Source organism: Peromyscus eremicus, chromosome 15 (genome assembly GCF_949786415.1).
Source record: "Peromyscus eremicus chromosome 15, PerEre_H2_v1, whole genome shotgun sequence".
NCBI lineage: Eukaryota > Metazoa > Chordata > Mammalia > Rodentia > Cricetidae > Peromyscus > Peromyscus eremicus.
Genome location: NC_081431.1, coordinates 65904208 through 65921663, shown reverse-complemented (window position 1 = coordinate 65921663; position 17456 = coordinate 65904208). Strand labels below are relative to the sequence as shown.

Below are 17456 nucleotides of genomic sequence, written 5' to 3'. Positions count from 1 at the left end.
CTAGCCCCCTAATTGTCTTTATAAATGCTTTATGAATCCTTCATTCACAGACTTGGAAAAGTGGTAGAACTTCAGCATTTTCATAGTGGGTCATTTTCTTTCACGCATTCTCTTTCCCTACACACTCTCTACCCGCCGCCGCTTGCTCCCCACTCTGGCTGGCTCCCTCCCTTTCTTCCTGACACTGTACTCCCTTCTATTTCCTTATCACATGTATTTCATTTACCTGTACTATAAGCTCTCTTCTTCCCACCTCATGACCCCCTTCCTTTCCAGTTTCATGACATACGTACACAGACACAAACCAACACTATATACATATAACTTTAAACTTAGGTTCTGCATTTAAAAAGGAATGGTATTCATCTCTGAGTCTGGATTATGATTGCCAGTTTTATCAGTTTTCCTACAAATGTCATGATTTCATTTTTCATCACAGCTAAAAGAACATGATGTATGTGGAGCACATTGTCTTTATCTGTTCTTCTGCTAATGGTCGTCTAGACTGGTTCCATTTCCTCACGATTGTGAATAGTGCAGCAATAAGCCTGATGTGCTGATATGAGTGTAGTGTGCCGACTTAAGAGTGCTTTGGATACTCCAGGGTGGGGTAGCTGGGCAGGTGTAGTGTTAGTCCCTTGAGGATCTTCCACACTGACTGTGACAGTGGCTGCACCGACTGACATCTCCCCAGCAGTAAGTGCTCCTCTTCTCCCATATGCAAGGATACTTTTGTAGGGTGAGTTTCCATGGCCAGAAAGGTGGCTCAGTGGTTAAAAACACTTACTACTCTTGCAGTGTAATAACAGTAATAGAATAATAATAATTGTAGCAATATTATATAGCAATATTAATAATAATCATCATAAGTAGGATTCAGTTCCCAGCATCCTAGTGGTGGCTCATAACCATCCACAACTCCAGTTGCACTGATCCAATCTCCCTTTGCAGATCTTCCCAGTCACCAGGCATGTATGTGGTCCACATGCACGTCCATTATGAAGGGGCTCTAGCAGGCCCAAGCACGGCAAACATGGCACCAGCAGTGTTTGCCTGACCCTCCCCTCCACTCCCTCTGCCTTGCTAAACCATGAGATTACTTTCCTGAAGCTAGCCACCAAGGTCTATTCCCTGTCTGGCCACTTCCTCCTCCTGCGGCTGACTACCAAGGTCCAGCTGCCAAAGCGTTAAAGTCCAGCAATCTCCCTCATCCTCTGTCTCTTGTCTTTGTCTGTTTTTCCCTGTCCCTTTGTCCCTCTGGGGCAAATCTCCTTCGTGCTGAGAACTTGGTCCTGGAATATCTCGGGCCAACTTGGAGGTCCTTTCATATTACATAGATACATACCTGCATTACAGGTGAAAGACTCACACACATAAAATAAGATAAATAAATCTTTTTAAAAGCAAATGCCATTATTCCTCTCATTTCCTATGTATGGGATGACCTTTACAGGGCTTTCGGTGGCAAAGTACAAGTAATCCCATCCATGACCAAGTTTAATGGGAGCATTTGGAAGATAATAAAGGTTATACTTGGTTTACTGTCTAGTGAATGGTGTTGGGAATTTAGCTAACACATATCTCATAGGTATGCATGTGTGTATGTATGTATGTACATATACCAAATTGTTAGCTAATTTCACATATATGTGTATATAATTACATATATATGTGTGTGTCATATATTATAACCTGTATATAATATATATCATATTTAACATATTAACATTCATAATATGCTACATATTAAAACCTGAATGGTTCTATAAGACAATTCGAGCGATGTCTTTATACTGTTCAGGTGGCTCTTCTTTATGCATTAACAAAACTTGAGGTTCACTGAAGACTCAAAGGGAGGATACACTGAGCCAGCAGAATAAAGCACAGGTTAAATGATTTCTCAGAAGGAAGACAAACTGGGAAGAGTCACTGAAGGGAACTGTAAACCAATGGTAAAAAGTACTTCCCTGAACAGCTAGGGAAACAAATATAAAATATTCCAGATACTGAAAGGGAGTCTCCCCAAACTCGTTACCTTGGGTACAGTCAAGGACAGCTAGTGTGATGCGAATCCAGACCAGCTTTACCCCTAAGCTGTGGTTCATATTCCATGTATAGGTATGGTTCACATTGCACACATGTGTTCATCCCTGCTACTAACAGGGAACCTTTCTACATGAAGTTCAGAGTCCCGCTTTAGATTGTAGATCACAGATGGGTCATGGTAAAATCTTAATACAGTCTGGAATTTAATTAACAGTCAGACCTAATGTTGATATTAGGGGGAACTGGTTGAAAGGCTGCAGGTGTGCGATGTCTGTGTCGATCTAATGATATTCCAAAATGAAATCTTTATTACAAAGAGAAAAAAAATCTCTTGGACTAGGGAGGAAGCTCACGTGGTTAGTGTTTGCTACACAACCATGAGGACCTGAGTTTTACCCTAGAAACTATCTATAAAACCAGACAAGCTGGGATGTGTTTATAACCCCAGTGCTTGGGAGGTTAGGACAGGCAGATCCCTGGAGCTTCCTGGCCAGCAAGCCCAGCCTACTTGGTGAGCTGCAGGCCAGTGAGAGACCCTGTCTCCAAACACAAGGTGAAAGTCCCCTGAGGAATGACAGCAGGGCTTGTTCTCTGCCCTCCAGAGCTGTCTACAATGTAGGGAGCAGAACAGTAGAGAAGGTGTAACTCAACACTCCGACCTTGATGTTCTTCCAACTTGTTTTCTTGTCATTTCTCAAAGATGCTTCTGCATGGCTGCCTCAAATTCTTTGAACATCTGCAGATTCTCTCTGTATTCTGCCTCCTACCACAACAAACTGTGTGATTTGCCTTCCCAAAGTATGCTAGCACGTTTCTGGTCCCCGGTGCCCTTCAGGCACATTCAGTATCTAGCCTGTAGGCCAAGCCCATTGTACTGCCCATCAGGACCAGCGAATTCCACAAACTCCTTCCTCTTTTTGTTAGATGAACTGTCACTTAGCTCTCATGGAATCAAATGGAAGCAGCCTTCCGGGGGCTGCAAACAAAGATGCCACTTCCTTTTCATAGAGAACAGATTCTTCCGCTGAAAACTCACACACCTGACCCTGTCTTGTCAGAAGAGGAGCAAAATAAGCCTGGTGTTACATTTCCTTCTCAGAGATAGCAACAGCAGTTAATTCACACACACACACACAGGCTCCCGGAGTACCCAGAGGGTCACCTCAAGATGTCACAGCAGCACCCCAGCGGATACTTTGGCAAAGACAATGGTCTATGAAATGAAGTTCAGGTGGACCAAAAAAAAAAAAAACAAAAAAAAAAAAACAAAAAAAAACTGTATTGATTCTTTTGTAGCATTCAGAAGCACAAGGAAACATCAGTTTCCCTAAGAAGTCAAGCTAGAAAGTACAGGGTGAAATACCCTGTAGGTACTGGGAAGGGAGAAAATAAAAAGGCAATTACATTAGGAAACACCCCAGGGTTCTTTCTGTAATTTGTTTTGTTTACCTTCAAATAACTGAGAGGGTTGAATTATATTGAATTGTCCTTATCTAAAAATCTAAATTTGTACATTTACAGACTTGGCACTGACAGATGGAAGCCTGGCCACCCAATCAAGATTCTTAAAACCCAGCCTTCCACCCTTTGAGTGTTATTTCAAATCTGGTCTCAGGGTCTGCCCATCTGCCCGTGTCTGTCTGTCTGTGTCTCTCTCACCTTCCGTGGTAAAGCTAGCTAAATGGAAATAAACACATCGTTTCCCAAAGGCACAATCATGGATTGGCTACAAGCAAATATTTGGCTTCGACACACTTTGCTGGGACTGAATGGTTTTGAAGCCAGAGTTCCCAGGACAGGAGACTCCCAGGAAGGAAGCTGAGCCAAGACTCACCATGGCCCCTTGGCTTGTCCTTTGGGCAACTTCTCTCTGCAGCCTGGCCACAGCCAACTTCTCCCTGGAGAGACAGAAACATGTGATTAGGTGACTATTCCCAGGGCTGGGACACCACCACGTGGCTGGGAACACTCTGTGGAAATCTCCAGAGCTGCCCCATCCTCTACTTACCTCCTTCTCTCAACCATATTTGATATTAAATATTTAAAGTGACTGGTCACTAGGGCATCGTCTCTATCCGGCATCACAACACGGATTCTTTTGTTTTAGAGTTCATAATGGAGGAATAAATACTGACTGCTAGGTTAAGCAGTGTTCCACTAGCCTCATTTGCATATATCCTTTGTCACTAACATTTCTGGGAGTATTTCATTAGTACCTCAGTATTGATTTTGCTTATATATTTTTAATTGTTTGCTCTTTTCCCCTCTATAATCAAGCTGAATTTTCAAAAGCAAACAAACCCTAACTCTACACCATTCCTGAGTAAATAGAAAATCATTTGCAAGCTTGCTGTGTAAAATGAACTACACTGGACATTTTTCCCATTCTAGGAACTTGTCAGCTCCTCATTCCATAGAGGAGGAAACTCAGGGTCCCAGAGGCTGAGGGAACAACTGAGCTCTGAGCTGGGATGTGATGGGATCAAGTGTTGGGTTTCCTTAGATCAAAGTCTAAATTTAAAACTCTGCATTTTTTCAAGGCCTAGGAAAATTTTTCAACTATAGATTTAAAAATCAGATCATGAATCAGTAAGTTTGCTGAGAAGGTAAAGGAGTTTGCTGGGAAAGCCAGAAGACCTGAGATCCATCTGAGATCTGTGGAACCCATGGTGGAAAGAGAGAACCCAATCCTGAAAGCCAGCTTCTGACCTCCATGTAGATGTGTGCACACAATAAATAAAGACCTGCTAAATTGGGTTTAGTAGTCGTACTTCATAATGCAATTCATTTCCTATCCGTCATAACTAATTACACTTCCAGTACATAGAATACCCACTGAAATGTGAAGAATGCTTGTGATAACACATGCATTTTGAACAGCTTTTCGGTTTTTTAAACAGTGAACAGGTGCCATCCAGGTAAGGAGCAGCTCCTAGCCAGCTCCAAGCCTCAGTTTCAGCGATAATTCCCCCGGAAATCCCTCCCCTGCTAGTGAGTGAATGCAGGGGAGGGGGCGGCTCCATCCCCAGGTTGGTGACAGGATTTCTTGCCTCCAATGGCTGTGACACACCTGGCCACCCAAAACAAAGGAACTGAAGCCAACTTTCCAGGCTAAGGAGAGACCCAGTCAATAAAGCGCATGCCTTGCAAGCATGAGGACCTGAATTGGAACCCCAGAACTTACATGAAAAGTTGGGTGTAGTGCTATGTGCCCCAGAAGCCATCAACTGTCAATAGCTCTACAGAATACCCTCCCTCCAGCATGCTGGGGTGTTAGCTGGTTTTTATCAATCGTGTGCAGTTCTCCTACAGACAACCACAGCTGCTATGAGTTCAGGAGTCCAGCAGTCTGGTCATGTCCAAAAAAACCTAGTTTTACCTTGTTCCTCCCTGGCCCCTGGCCTCTGACTATTACAATTTTTCCCCTCTTCTACAATGATCCCTGAGCCTCAAATGGGTGTGTGCGTGTCTGTGTGCACACATGGTGTGTGTTTGTGTGCACGTGTGGTGTGTGGTATGTGGTGTGTGTGTGTGTGTGTGTGTGTGTGTGTGTGTGTGTGTGTGATACAGATGTCCCACTGTGGCTCGGTACCCCACTGATTCTTAAAGATTTATTATTTATTTATTATGTATACAGTGTTCTGTTTGCATGTATCCCTGCAGGCCAGAAGAGGGTACCAGATCTCATTACAGATGGTTGTGGGCCACCGTGTGGGTGCTGGGAATTTAACTCAGGACCTCTGGAAGAACAGCCAGTGTTCTTAACCTCTGAGCCATCTTTCCAGCCCCAGTGGGCTTGGTACCCCACTGATTCTTATTCTCTGTGGTTTGACCAGTTTGAATTTCTGCACAGACCACCACATACTGCACTAAGAGACTTCTCTGGTAAAGGCTGAGAGCTGCACTCATCTGAACAAGGACTCAAACCAGGGAGCCAGGAGCTGGTGCAGAGGGGTGGACCTGGGACAGCCAGGGGAGGAACTGGGGACTGAATATGATCAACTACATTGAATACACATATGAAACACTCGATGAATAAAAATGTTACTGGGAAAAAAAGAAGCCTCTGAACAACAGCTACCAGGAATCTAATCCAGAATGAAGTCCCCACAGAAAGAGCCAATGTTGCCAGACTGGAGAAATGGCTCAGGGGGTAAGGCACTTGCTGGGCAAGCACAAGGCCCTAAGTTCAAATCTCTAGCGTTGATACACATACGTCTGTAATTCCAGCTCCACAGGAGGAAGAGACAGGAAGTTCCATGGGGCTTGCTGGCTGCCGTCCGAGATCCAGATTGAATGACAGACCCTATTTCAAGGGATTAAGGCTGAGAATGATAGAACAGGGAAGGGACATCCTCTCCTGGCCTGGCACACACATGTGCAGGTACCACATGTAAATAAGAACATAAGAGAAGGAGTGTTGCATCAAAATAACCTATATGTTTGCAGGTACCGAGAAGCATGTACATGTTAAAGCAAATCTTGCTCAGAATTAGATTAAGACACAATACATAGGCAAATATCAAATCCAGGAAAAAGGGAAACGTTATTCCAGGCAGGCAATGTGAGAATTCAGATTCAGCCATGGATGGTGGTATTTTAATTAATGAATATATTAATTTAGAGTTTAATGAAAGATTAGAAGGAGAAGCACCAAAAGATGAGTGCCACAGCAACACTAAAGCCCCGATCTATTCACAAAAATAAAAATTGTCACTACTAATACAAAGGAAGCGAAGAAGCTGTGGAAGAGGTGTCAGTATCTGCGGCACAGCCTTCACTTTGCTACACATGAACGCTTGTGGGATCGGGTAATGCACTCAATCAAGATGTCACAACCAGCTCAGTCACTTTCACCAAGAGTCTAGTGTGCCCTCGACATCCTGGCACGCCATGCCTTCCAACCTGTAGTTCCAAAACGGCTGTGAAGTTGGAAACCAGCTTCTTTTTCATGCTAATTGAAGGTTCTTACCGTTTTGTGTAAAGAAATAAATAAATAAGCAAACAAAGAATGCTTGCCTTTCAAGCCTCCCACGGCAAATGTACATTCGCGCTCCCATCTGAAGGGTTTAGTGCTCCTGCTGACAACAGACAACTGCGATTTCACGACGACGCATCCCCATTTTGTTCGGCTGCAAAGTTGGGAGCTCATTATGAAGCGGGTACTGTGTTTATGATTACAATACCCATGCCTGGGGATATGTGATCAAAAGCCACGGATCCTTAGCTCCAGAACAGGGACAAAGCACAGTATCAAAACCACGGCAAATCAGACACAGCACTCACTTCACTTTCAATTCAACGGAAAAGAATGTTCAACTCCCAGGAAGAAATAGATCCTCTCTCTTTATCCCATTTTATATCCAAATGGAGAATGAGTTTCAGGTTGTTAAACTCCTTCAACACAACCCCTGGGGAACTGGTTCAGTGGTTAAGAGTGCTTGCATTGCAAGCATGGGCACCTGGATTCCAGTCTCTAACACCCATGTAAAAAGTCAGGCATGGCCACACATGTGCATGTTGTCCCAGTGCTTTGGGGAACAGAGATAAGAGGATCGGTAGGGCCAGCTGGCCACCAGCCTAGCTCTAAGTTCAGTGAGAGACCCTGTGTCAAGAGAATAAAGAGGACAGTGATAAGATAAGGGTGCCCAACATCTTCCTCTGGTCCCAACCCAAGATAAAGAGGATGAACTCTCTTTTAATGTGAACTGTGGATCTTCAGAGTACCACTGGCCAATCTGCAAGAAAGCTCAGGCAAGAATGTGCCCCAACAAAATCACTGACATTTGTAAAATCCTGATAACACCTACACAGCTTCAGTGTTTATAAAAACACTTCCCAAAGAGAAGTCATCCAGCTATGGGGGCTGTGTTCAGTGTGTGATGAGTAAAGAACATGGAATGGGTTTTTACAGGGCCTTCTGGTGCACCAGAACTGATCACAGAATTTTCTAGAAACAATTCGATGCTCATTAGCTTCTCTAAAAGGGACCCATGACTCCTACACATACCAAGCAGGAAGAATGGAATCTGTCTTACCTTCTGCTGTTCCCTGGGCAGATGGTACCCCATGGAGGTGCCCTGGAGGCAAAGCAGCAAAAGCTTTAAGAAAGGTGTGAGCTAAGGCTTCTACTTACTTCTATGTCCTTTCAAACAGCTCCATACTGTGGATGTACAGAACAGGGGTTGTAGCCAAATGGACTGTAACATCTTACATCAAGCAAGCCATTACAGACTTGGTATTACAATGTTACAATGTGTTACAGACTCTGTGCTTTGATGGAAACATCAGATAATATGTATGAACTCTATTTCACTCTTCCAGAAAAATAAAAAAGGTAATAGCCATGTGTGATTGTATATGTTTTAAAGAATAAAATTTAAAAATATTGAGGACCTTGCAGATCCAAAGCCAATCTCTTATACTGTGCCAAAGATACTGTGGTGTTAAAAATGTCCAGCAATATTCTCCCCTGCACATACAGATTCATGTTAGTTTGGGGTTTCAGTTTCAGTTTCTATATCCCAAGGAATTTAAAACTTCATAATGTGTAGAACCTAATATATATATACCCCTGATGGCTAGCATTATCAACTTGGCACAACCTAGAAACATCTAGGAAGAGTCTCAATAAGGGACTGTCTCTATAAGTGGGTTTGGTCTGTAGTCATGTATGTGGGGGATTGTCTTAAGTTAATGATATAGGAAGACCCAGCCTACAGTGAGTGAAACCATTCCCTAGGCAAAGGCTCCTGAACTGTGTAAGAGTGGAAAACTTGAGCTGAGTAGAAGCAAGTGGGTAAGCAGGCATGTTTTCCTCTGATTCTGACTGCCTATGTGATAGGACTCGCTCCCTTGAGATCCTGCCATGGTGACTTCTCTGCAAAGACAGACGAAAATCTGGACTCATAAGCCTAATAGACAGCCTTCTCCTTAAACGGGTTGTTGTCAGGTATTTTTGCACAGCAACAGAAATGAAACTAAGACAAGGTGCATCTTTTATTTACCTAGCATAGTCTTGCAACAGAAACTACATAATCTAATGACAAGTTAAAATTCTAGCTCACTCAGCAGACACTAATAGTAGACTGTAGGTCTGGTATTAGTTACAGTATTGGGGAAACACACACAACAAGACCAGTCTAAATTCAGCATGTATGGGGCATGCAACCAGAAGGAGCATGCCAGAGCACATCAGCATGTGCAACTAGAAAGCTACGTTGCACATAGCTATAAGTGAATGGTAAGGGGTATGGGGTGTGGCTCAGACAACAGAGTGCATACCCCACTTGGAGAAGGCCCTGGGTTCCGTCCACAGAGTCACATACAACAAACAGGGTGGGGCACATCTGCAATACCAACACTTCAGAGGTAAAGAGAGAAGGGTCAATAGTTAAAGGTCATCTTTGGGATACATGGCCAGTTGGGGATACTGAGACTCTGTCTCAAAAATCAATAAAGAAAATTTATAATTCTATTATAAGTAATATATGTATATCATTATTAGATATAAGAAGAGATTTTTTAAAGGTTTATTTTTATCTGTATTCTGTTTGTGGGTGTATACATGTGCATGTGGATGCTGACATAAGCCAGAGGGTGTCAGATCCCCTAGAGCTGGAGTAACAGGTTATTGTGAGTCACCCAGCAGAAGTGCTGGGAACTGAATTCAGGCTCTCTGCAAGAATAGTACAAGTTTTTAACCACTAAACCACCTCTCTAGCACCAATAATTAGAGATTAAAAAAAAAATAAAATAAAATGAGTGGCACCGTTTTTTTTTTTTTTTAATCTTTTAGCAAACAGCATTCACACTTGGCTAATAAAAACAAGAGTCCTGGCCTCCCATCTTTGGTTCTGTGATGCTATGATGTTACAGGGGGCAGCCTCTGGCAAGCCACTTCTGTGAGAGAATAAGAACAAAAGGGGCACACACTACATAAGGAGTTATGCTTATTGCTACATAAGGAGTTAGCCTCATATATGCTCAGAAAAGGCAAAGAACCCTGAGGCTGCCTGAATACTGCTAACTCGCAGAAATGCCCATGAGTCAACATGGGATGCTTGAGCAGACAGGACAAATGCCTTGTCTCCTACTAATCAAAAGCTTAAGTATGACCATTTTTTTTTTTACCAAGTTCATAAATCAGCAATATACATTTATTTAAAATCAGATTTAAGCCTTATATGTGCATCTGTGCTTTGTGTTCTTCTGTATTTGAGTGTGTGGTTGCTTGAACATTTGGAAATCAGAGGTCAACCTTAGATGCCATGCCTCAAGATACCATATACCTTATTCTTCTATTTTTCTTTTTAATAAAAAATTGTTTCAGAATTTCACCTATGAGCACTCTATTTACAGTATTTCCATCCCTTCTCCCCACCAACTCTCCCTGTGCTGCACACACTAGAAGGATCTGAGATACTCCCCAAACAATACAGGCTATTCCTATAGCCCTAGATTGCCTCTCCTAACGTAAAGGTAAGAATTCTATTGCTGAAGACAACACTTTCTTCAGACTGAGGAATTTGAGGAATTGAGCTGGAACTGACTTGGAAGCCTCCTCTTTGAAGACTAGTTCTCATAGTATCCTAAGAAGTGATGCAAGCTGCCTGGGGGGAAAAGTAATCACTAGTCTGTTGCAGCTGTAAAGCCTACAAAATTCAGCAATGACTCATCCAGCAAGTTATCCTAATGGTACACTAGTGGAACCTTATTCTTTGAGACCGTCTCTCACTGACTCCAAAGACTTACTGAGTAGGTCAGGCTGGCTGACCACCACTGAATCTGCCCACTAGGACTTGTGACTACAAGCACACAGTACCACACCTGGGTTTTTTCTGATAGCTTCTAGAAACTGAAGGTCCTTGTGTATGCAAGGCAACATATAAGATGTTCACAGAGGCTGGAAAAAATATCCCCACACCTCTTCTTCTCAGCCATTTAAATGCCATTTTGTCTAAAACATAAAATACCAATGAATATATATTTAGGTAAAATCAAAGTCATTAGCACCAGTATTTTCATACCCACCACTCACGTGAACACTGTCTCTCAAATAATGTGGGAAATAGGGGGCATCTCCAAGGATGCAATGCACTGGAGACCAATTAAACAGGAGCCAAACAAAAGGACTTAATGGATTTTTACCAAGAAGACACTAAGGCTGGGGAAATGGCTTAGTTGGTAAAGTGCTTGCTAAGTAAGCATGAGAACCTAAGCTTTATCCAAGAACTCACGTAAAAAGTTACATATGAGCCGGGCGGTGGTGGCGCACGCCTTTAATCCCAGCACTCGGGAGGCAGAGCCAGGCGGATCTCTGTGAGTTTGAGGCCAGCCTGGACTACCAAGTGAGTTCCAGGAAAGGCGCAAAGCTACACAGAGAAACCCTGTCTCGAAAAACAAACAAACAAACAAACAAACAAAAAACAAAAGAGTTACATATGGTGGTATGCATTTGCAAAACTTGTACTGGGGATATGGAGTCAGGTGAATACCTGGGCCTTACTGTTCAGCTAGCCTAGTCTACTTAAAGAAATCCAAGTCAGTGAGAGAGCCTTTCTCAAAAATCAAAGTACCTGAGGAACAACACCTGAGGTTGACCTGTGAGACACACACACACACACACACACACACACACACACACACCATCACCCCACCACCATCACTAATACCACTACCACAACCACTATCATCAAATTCCAAGTGCCAATGTATGCTGTAGTGTAGAAGCAAAATGCAAATCTAGTTCCCCACATGCACACATGCTCAGTCATGGGCTTTGTTTCAATCAACACTCCTCCTTAATTTTCCCCATGAAGATGCTGCCAAATGCCTGGAGGGAAATTAGATAAATGACTGTTTTCATCTGTGCCTGGAGGCAGGGTGTTATGCTCTAAAATCTTGGGGGGAAAGGTTCAATTCATCATCAGCCAGCAGCGTTTCTAGCAGAGAAGCCCCAAGAATAGGGGCCGGTGGCGATCTGGTATGTGTGGAGAGAGAACAGGTTTGCTCTCCCGAGGAGTCCAAGGACCATTATCTCCACACACAGACATCCTGGGGAGTCACCCGCTGCAGAGGGCAGGACAATGCCAAGAGGCAGGCGCACCTGTCGCTTGGGCAGATGGAGAGACCAGTGGCGGCTTTCCCTGAGTCAGGGCTAAATTAATTAGCCTTTCCACAGTTCTTCATGTCATTATACACCTCTCTAGTTATGTAAGGAGAGAACGGATTTTAAACAAAATTTTATAAAGCACAACACAGACCAAAGAAAACTCTACAGCTATTTTTTCCATTTCTTACTTTCCTGAATTCTTTAAAGTACCATAAATCACTCTTTCATTCCATGTTTGGAGACTCTGTGCACATTTGTGATATGGAAAAAGGAGTAAGTTGAGAGTGTGTTACAAATCTGTGAATTCTCACAATCATTGTGCACCAGACACGAGGCAACTCAACAAGCTGATTTCAAGACACTGATTTCAGGAGTAAACAAGAACTTAATGGCATTGTGTTTGCTGGTAAAGTTGCAGCCTCCATTTTTCCCAAATCAAGAGATGTTTCCTCCCAAGGAATTTTCTGTGTTGGAATACACAGATAAATAAAAATAACAAAAACAGGAATCTACAATATAGTAGACTGCCTTTTACTAGCAACCAAAGACAATTCTCCTTGGAGCTGGAGGGAGCTCATTTGGTACACAAGGACCTGAGTTTGATCTACACCTAAATGAAACTGAGTATGGGCACACACATTTACAAACCCCAGCCCTGGAGACACAGAGATAGGTGGGTACCTGGAGCTCACTCACCAGCCAGCAAAGCCAAATCTGCAAGCTGCAGGCCAGTGACAGGCCATTTCAAAAATAAAAGGACAAGGTGGATAGTACCTGAGAAATGACATCTGAGACTGTCCCCTAGCCTCCATGTGCATGTGTGCACATGCACTTACACATGCATACACATACACACACAAATCCTTATGCCATATATTCATTCTCAAGACTGCCCTTCCATTCTCGTAAACTAAGATGCAAATGACATCTATACATCCATTTATTAATTCATTCACCCAGCCCTCCACTGGACCATCTATGATATCACCACTCTCTGCTTATCTATTTCTCTTCCCTAATAGGCTGTGAGATGCTAGAGGGTCAGAACTACATGATTTGGAAGTTCAGGGCATAAGCACACCACAACAATGAATGAATGATTGCAGTTCAGAACAAAGGTGGTCTTCTAGGCACAAGACCGTATTACAAGCTACTACCTTCACCCATGTTCAGTATCAGTCACTGGTTCCATGCAAAGAATGGCAACAAGTAGGTTTCTATAGGCTTCGAGAGTAAAGTGCTTGCCCTGCAGTGTATATTCACAACAGCCATATAAAAGCTGTCTATAACCCTAGCACTGTGGGTAGGATGGGGTTTAGACAGTTCCCTGAAGCTCCTTGGCCAGCCAGTAAGTTAACCCCATGCTTCAAAGCTTGACAAATGTGCCAATGTGAGGATACAAGAAGAAAAAACCCTGCACATGTAGCATTTTGTACATCCTAGGTACCACCTGCACACTTGACGGTCCCGTTTTAATTTGACCATCTGCATTTTCTCTTTTTCTTTTCGCTATTGTCTTTTCCTAGAATAACTTGTGCTTTTCATGCTGAAGTGTTTGATAAAGTGAAAAGGGCCTCCTGTATTAACACAATAATGAACTGAAGTAAGAGTCTCCTCCTCTCTCATTGCCTCTTTCTGGGGGAGAGTGCAATCCCAACCATCTCCTTCCAATGAGTCTGCAAAATGCACACGAGAGCAACCCACCCCCACTTGGAGATACAATTACTACTTGTATTAACTGTTGTAGTAATCTCCCCCAGAGAGCAAACTCTGGTCAATGACTTCAAATAGCGTTTCTTGAGATACATACTTCAAGAAACATTGAAGAACTGATTAATTAATTTCTGGAATTAATGTTTACTTCTGAAAAATGCTGCTTGTAGACAAGAGTTTTTATGTTCAAATATTAAAAAACAACAACTTGGAATTCCCTACCCTTTCCTGCATCTTATTTCTTTTTAATATTGAAATTCTACTCAAAAGAAATCCAATATAGTTAATAAAACTGTGTCCTATGATGTTTGGTCATCCCCCCTCGGTCCTGGTGATATGCAGATTGATGGGTTGTATGTAGCTGAATAAAGAATGGGGCTTCTTCAGAAAAAAACACATGCTGTCTCCTCACACATGAAAACAGCCCTTATGTGACAACTAATTGAGTTCGCCATGGCTTTCAACTACCAATGGCCTTGAAATTTCATTCTGCCTCTGTTTTGATTGAAGGCCCTGAGATGGTGTCTATGCAAAGATTCAAACCATCTGTGTAGCCTCAGGACAAGGGGGCTCGTGAGTTTGGAAATGAAAAGGCTTCAGGACATCGACTGAAATTCTGATGGACAGTAACAAGAGTCTGTACACTGAATTCTCTTCTCTGGCACAGTGAGCCAGGAGCCTAAGTTAATTCTCAGAAAAACTGTCATATGTAGGCAAGACTGGGAATACTGCCGATTGACTGTTTGAGTGTGGTGCCTACTGGGTTGGAGGTATATTCTTCAATTAATTCAGTGAAGACTATAAGTCCACTCAGAACACTGAAGCATCCTGTCCCAAAAAGGCACAGTGTTGTCCATATTTGGTGTCATGGTCTGAAATATTACAACCAAAATAACAATTCTGACTTGAAGTCTTAACTGTAAGACCTCAGAGTTGACCTATTATGAGACAAAAGACTACTGAACTGATTGTGTTAAAATAAAATCTCTAGAATGAATCTTAATCAAGCATGAATGCAGGCCTTATAAAATGGGGAAATTTTGTAATTTCCTCACACACTCACTCTCACAGGGAAAAGGGCATATTAAGAAGTGTATGTGCACTAGGGTGGTGTTTCCACAGCCTCTGAAAAACAGAGACTGCCAGCAAACCCTCAGGAACTCTGCAAGAGGTATGGAACACATTCCAAAAGCACTTGGAATGAGTTAATCACGCCAATGTCTTGATCTTAGCCTTCAGGGCTGTAGGACTGTAAGGCATGGATCCATTTCTGTTGTTTAAGGTTCCTTGTCTGAGGCACCACGTTAGGACAGCCCTGCAAACCAACACATGTCAGGGGGTGTGTGTTTGGGGGGGGATCTGTCAACTATGTTCATTTGTATGAGGTCCATCTCTCTGAATATAAGGTAAACGTCCCTAATCAAAACCTATCACCTTCTGAGCCCAGAATGCTTCAGATGAGAGGCTCTTAACTGGTAAAGTGTGTGGAAGAATTCCAAAAATCTGTAGTATGTCAATGTCTGAAATACCTTTTGTCCCAACATTTTGGGCAAAAGACACTCCACTTGGACACATATAGACTTTGGTACAGTTAACAGGAATTCTAAGAAAAGTACAGCAGATTTTCAGCAAAGGGAGTATTGACTCCTGATCAGGAGAGTGAGGGAAGCATTTATAGAAAAATGGCACTCTGTGTCATAAGCATCCAGGGTTTGAGCAAAGCAAACCAGGCCCACGGACAACACAGTCATGAAGTACTGACAAGCTAAGTGACTCACTACAGTTAAGTAACATTTCTTAAAGAAATTACAAGTAATGACAGTGATCCAAACAACACCATGGCTAAATTGCCACAGGGGCATGGAATCTTGGCTCTGGAGACGTCTAGATCTTTCATTGCTCATATATATATATATATATATATATATATATATATATATATATGATATATATGATATATGCACGCACGTGCATGTGCATGTGCTTGTGTCTGTGTGTGTGTGTGTGTGTGTGTGTGTGTGTATAGCAGAAGTCCATGGTCACCCTCCAGTGCCTTACCAGGTTTTGTTTGAGACAAAGTCTCTAATTGGTCTGGAACTTGCCAAGTAGGCTAGAGTAGCCAGGCAGAGCGGTTCCGGCGACTCACCTGTGTCTCCCTGGCCAGAGATGGATTACAATTGCATACTGCCACACCAGCTGTTCACACAGCTCCTGGGGATTGAACTCAGGCACTGGTGCTTACTAGGCAAGTGTGTTTACCTCCTCAGTCTGTCAGATCCTTTTTACCAAGTCTGCTGTGAGGTTTGATGTACCATAAGATACAATCTTTGTTCTCTTTCTATTAGGAAAATACATATTTGGTCTTCTGAAGGATGGCTTGTAACTACATGTATGCGATTTCTGGAGTATTTGGGGTTGGTAAGGGGTTAGATAGGTGACCTCTAGTTTCTCAACTGTTCTGCTTAGAGGCAGTTCCTATAGCAGGTACTTAGGAACTCAGATGTCCACCAAAGGGGATCATCATTAATACTTGAGAAGACTATAATATCTGTTGTGTGTATTGTGTGCATGTACATGCGTGACTTCATGTCCACTGTATGTAGATGCATGTGTGTTTGAGTGCATGTGCACACACATACACACATGTATTTATGGAGGCCAGTACTGTGGAATGTCATTCTGTATGCTGTGAATGTGTGTTGCTCCAATTGGTTGATAAATAAAATGCTGATTGGCCAGTAGCCAGGCAGGAAGTATAGGTGGCATAAGCAGACAAGGAGAACTCTGGGAAGAGGAAGGCTGAGTCAGGAGTCTCCAGACAAACACAGAGGAAGCAAGATGACAAGGCAGAACTGAGAAAAGGTACCAAGCCATGTGCCTAAACATAGATAAGAATTACGGGTTAATTTAAGTGTAAGTGCTAGTCAGTAATAAGCCTGAGATAGTGGTCAAGCAATTATAATTAATATAAGCCTCTGTGTGTTTACTTGGGGGAACGCGAGTGGGAGAGACCTGACCACTGGCTGGCTGGGACACAGGAAAACTTCCAACTACAGGCCAGAAGTCAACTTTGGCCCTGGGCTAGATTTGGGGTAGATATACATCATGGAGAATAGCAGAACCATCTCTCTCTCTCTCTCTCTCTCTCTCTCTCTCTCTCTCTCTAATACACACACACACACACACACACACACACCCCTAGTAAAGAAAAAAGAATCTCCTGATTTCCTAAGTCACTGTAATTAGAGGGCTGTTGGTTAACAGGATACAGGTACCTCTCCTTGTTAATATATTCCTTGTGAGTCAATGTTCTTTCCTGCTAGAATTGTGCCAATAATTACATGAGAGATTTTTTTTTGAGACAGTGTCTTATGTTGCCTAGGTTAGCCTCAAATTTACTATGTATCAAAGCATAACCTCATACCTCTGATCCTCATGCTCTGTCACCTGAGTGCTAGGATTACAAGTGTTCATTATCATGCCCATAAACATGTGACACCGGGGATTGAACACAGGGCTTTGTGCTTGCTAGTCTGGTACTGCCCCAACTGAGCTACATCTCTAGCTCCTAAATAAGTGATTT

The 17456-nt window shown here is 42.7% G+C and overlaps 1 protein-coding gene across 1 annotated transcript in view; it reads right to left on the bottom strand.

Annotated features, from left to right (window-relative positions):
- Nucleotides 1–17456, bottom strand: part of Nckap5 (NCK associated protein 5) — a 788185-nt gene that overhangs the window by 529978 nt on the left and 240751 nt on the right. The window contains exon 3 of the mRNA XM_059280499.1: nt 3881–3944. Within this exon, the coding sequence (XP_059136482.1) occupies nt 3881–3944 (64 nt within the window). The remainder of the gene's footprint in view (nt 1–3880; nt 3945–17456) is intronic.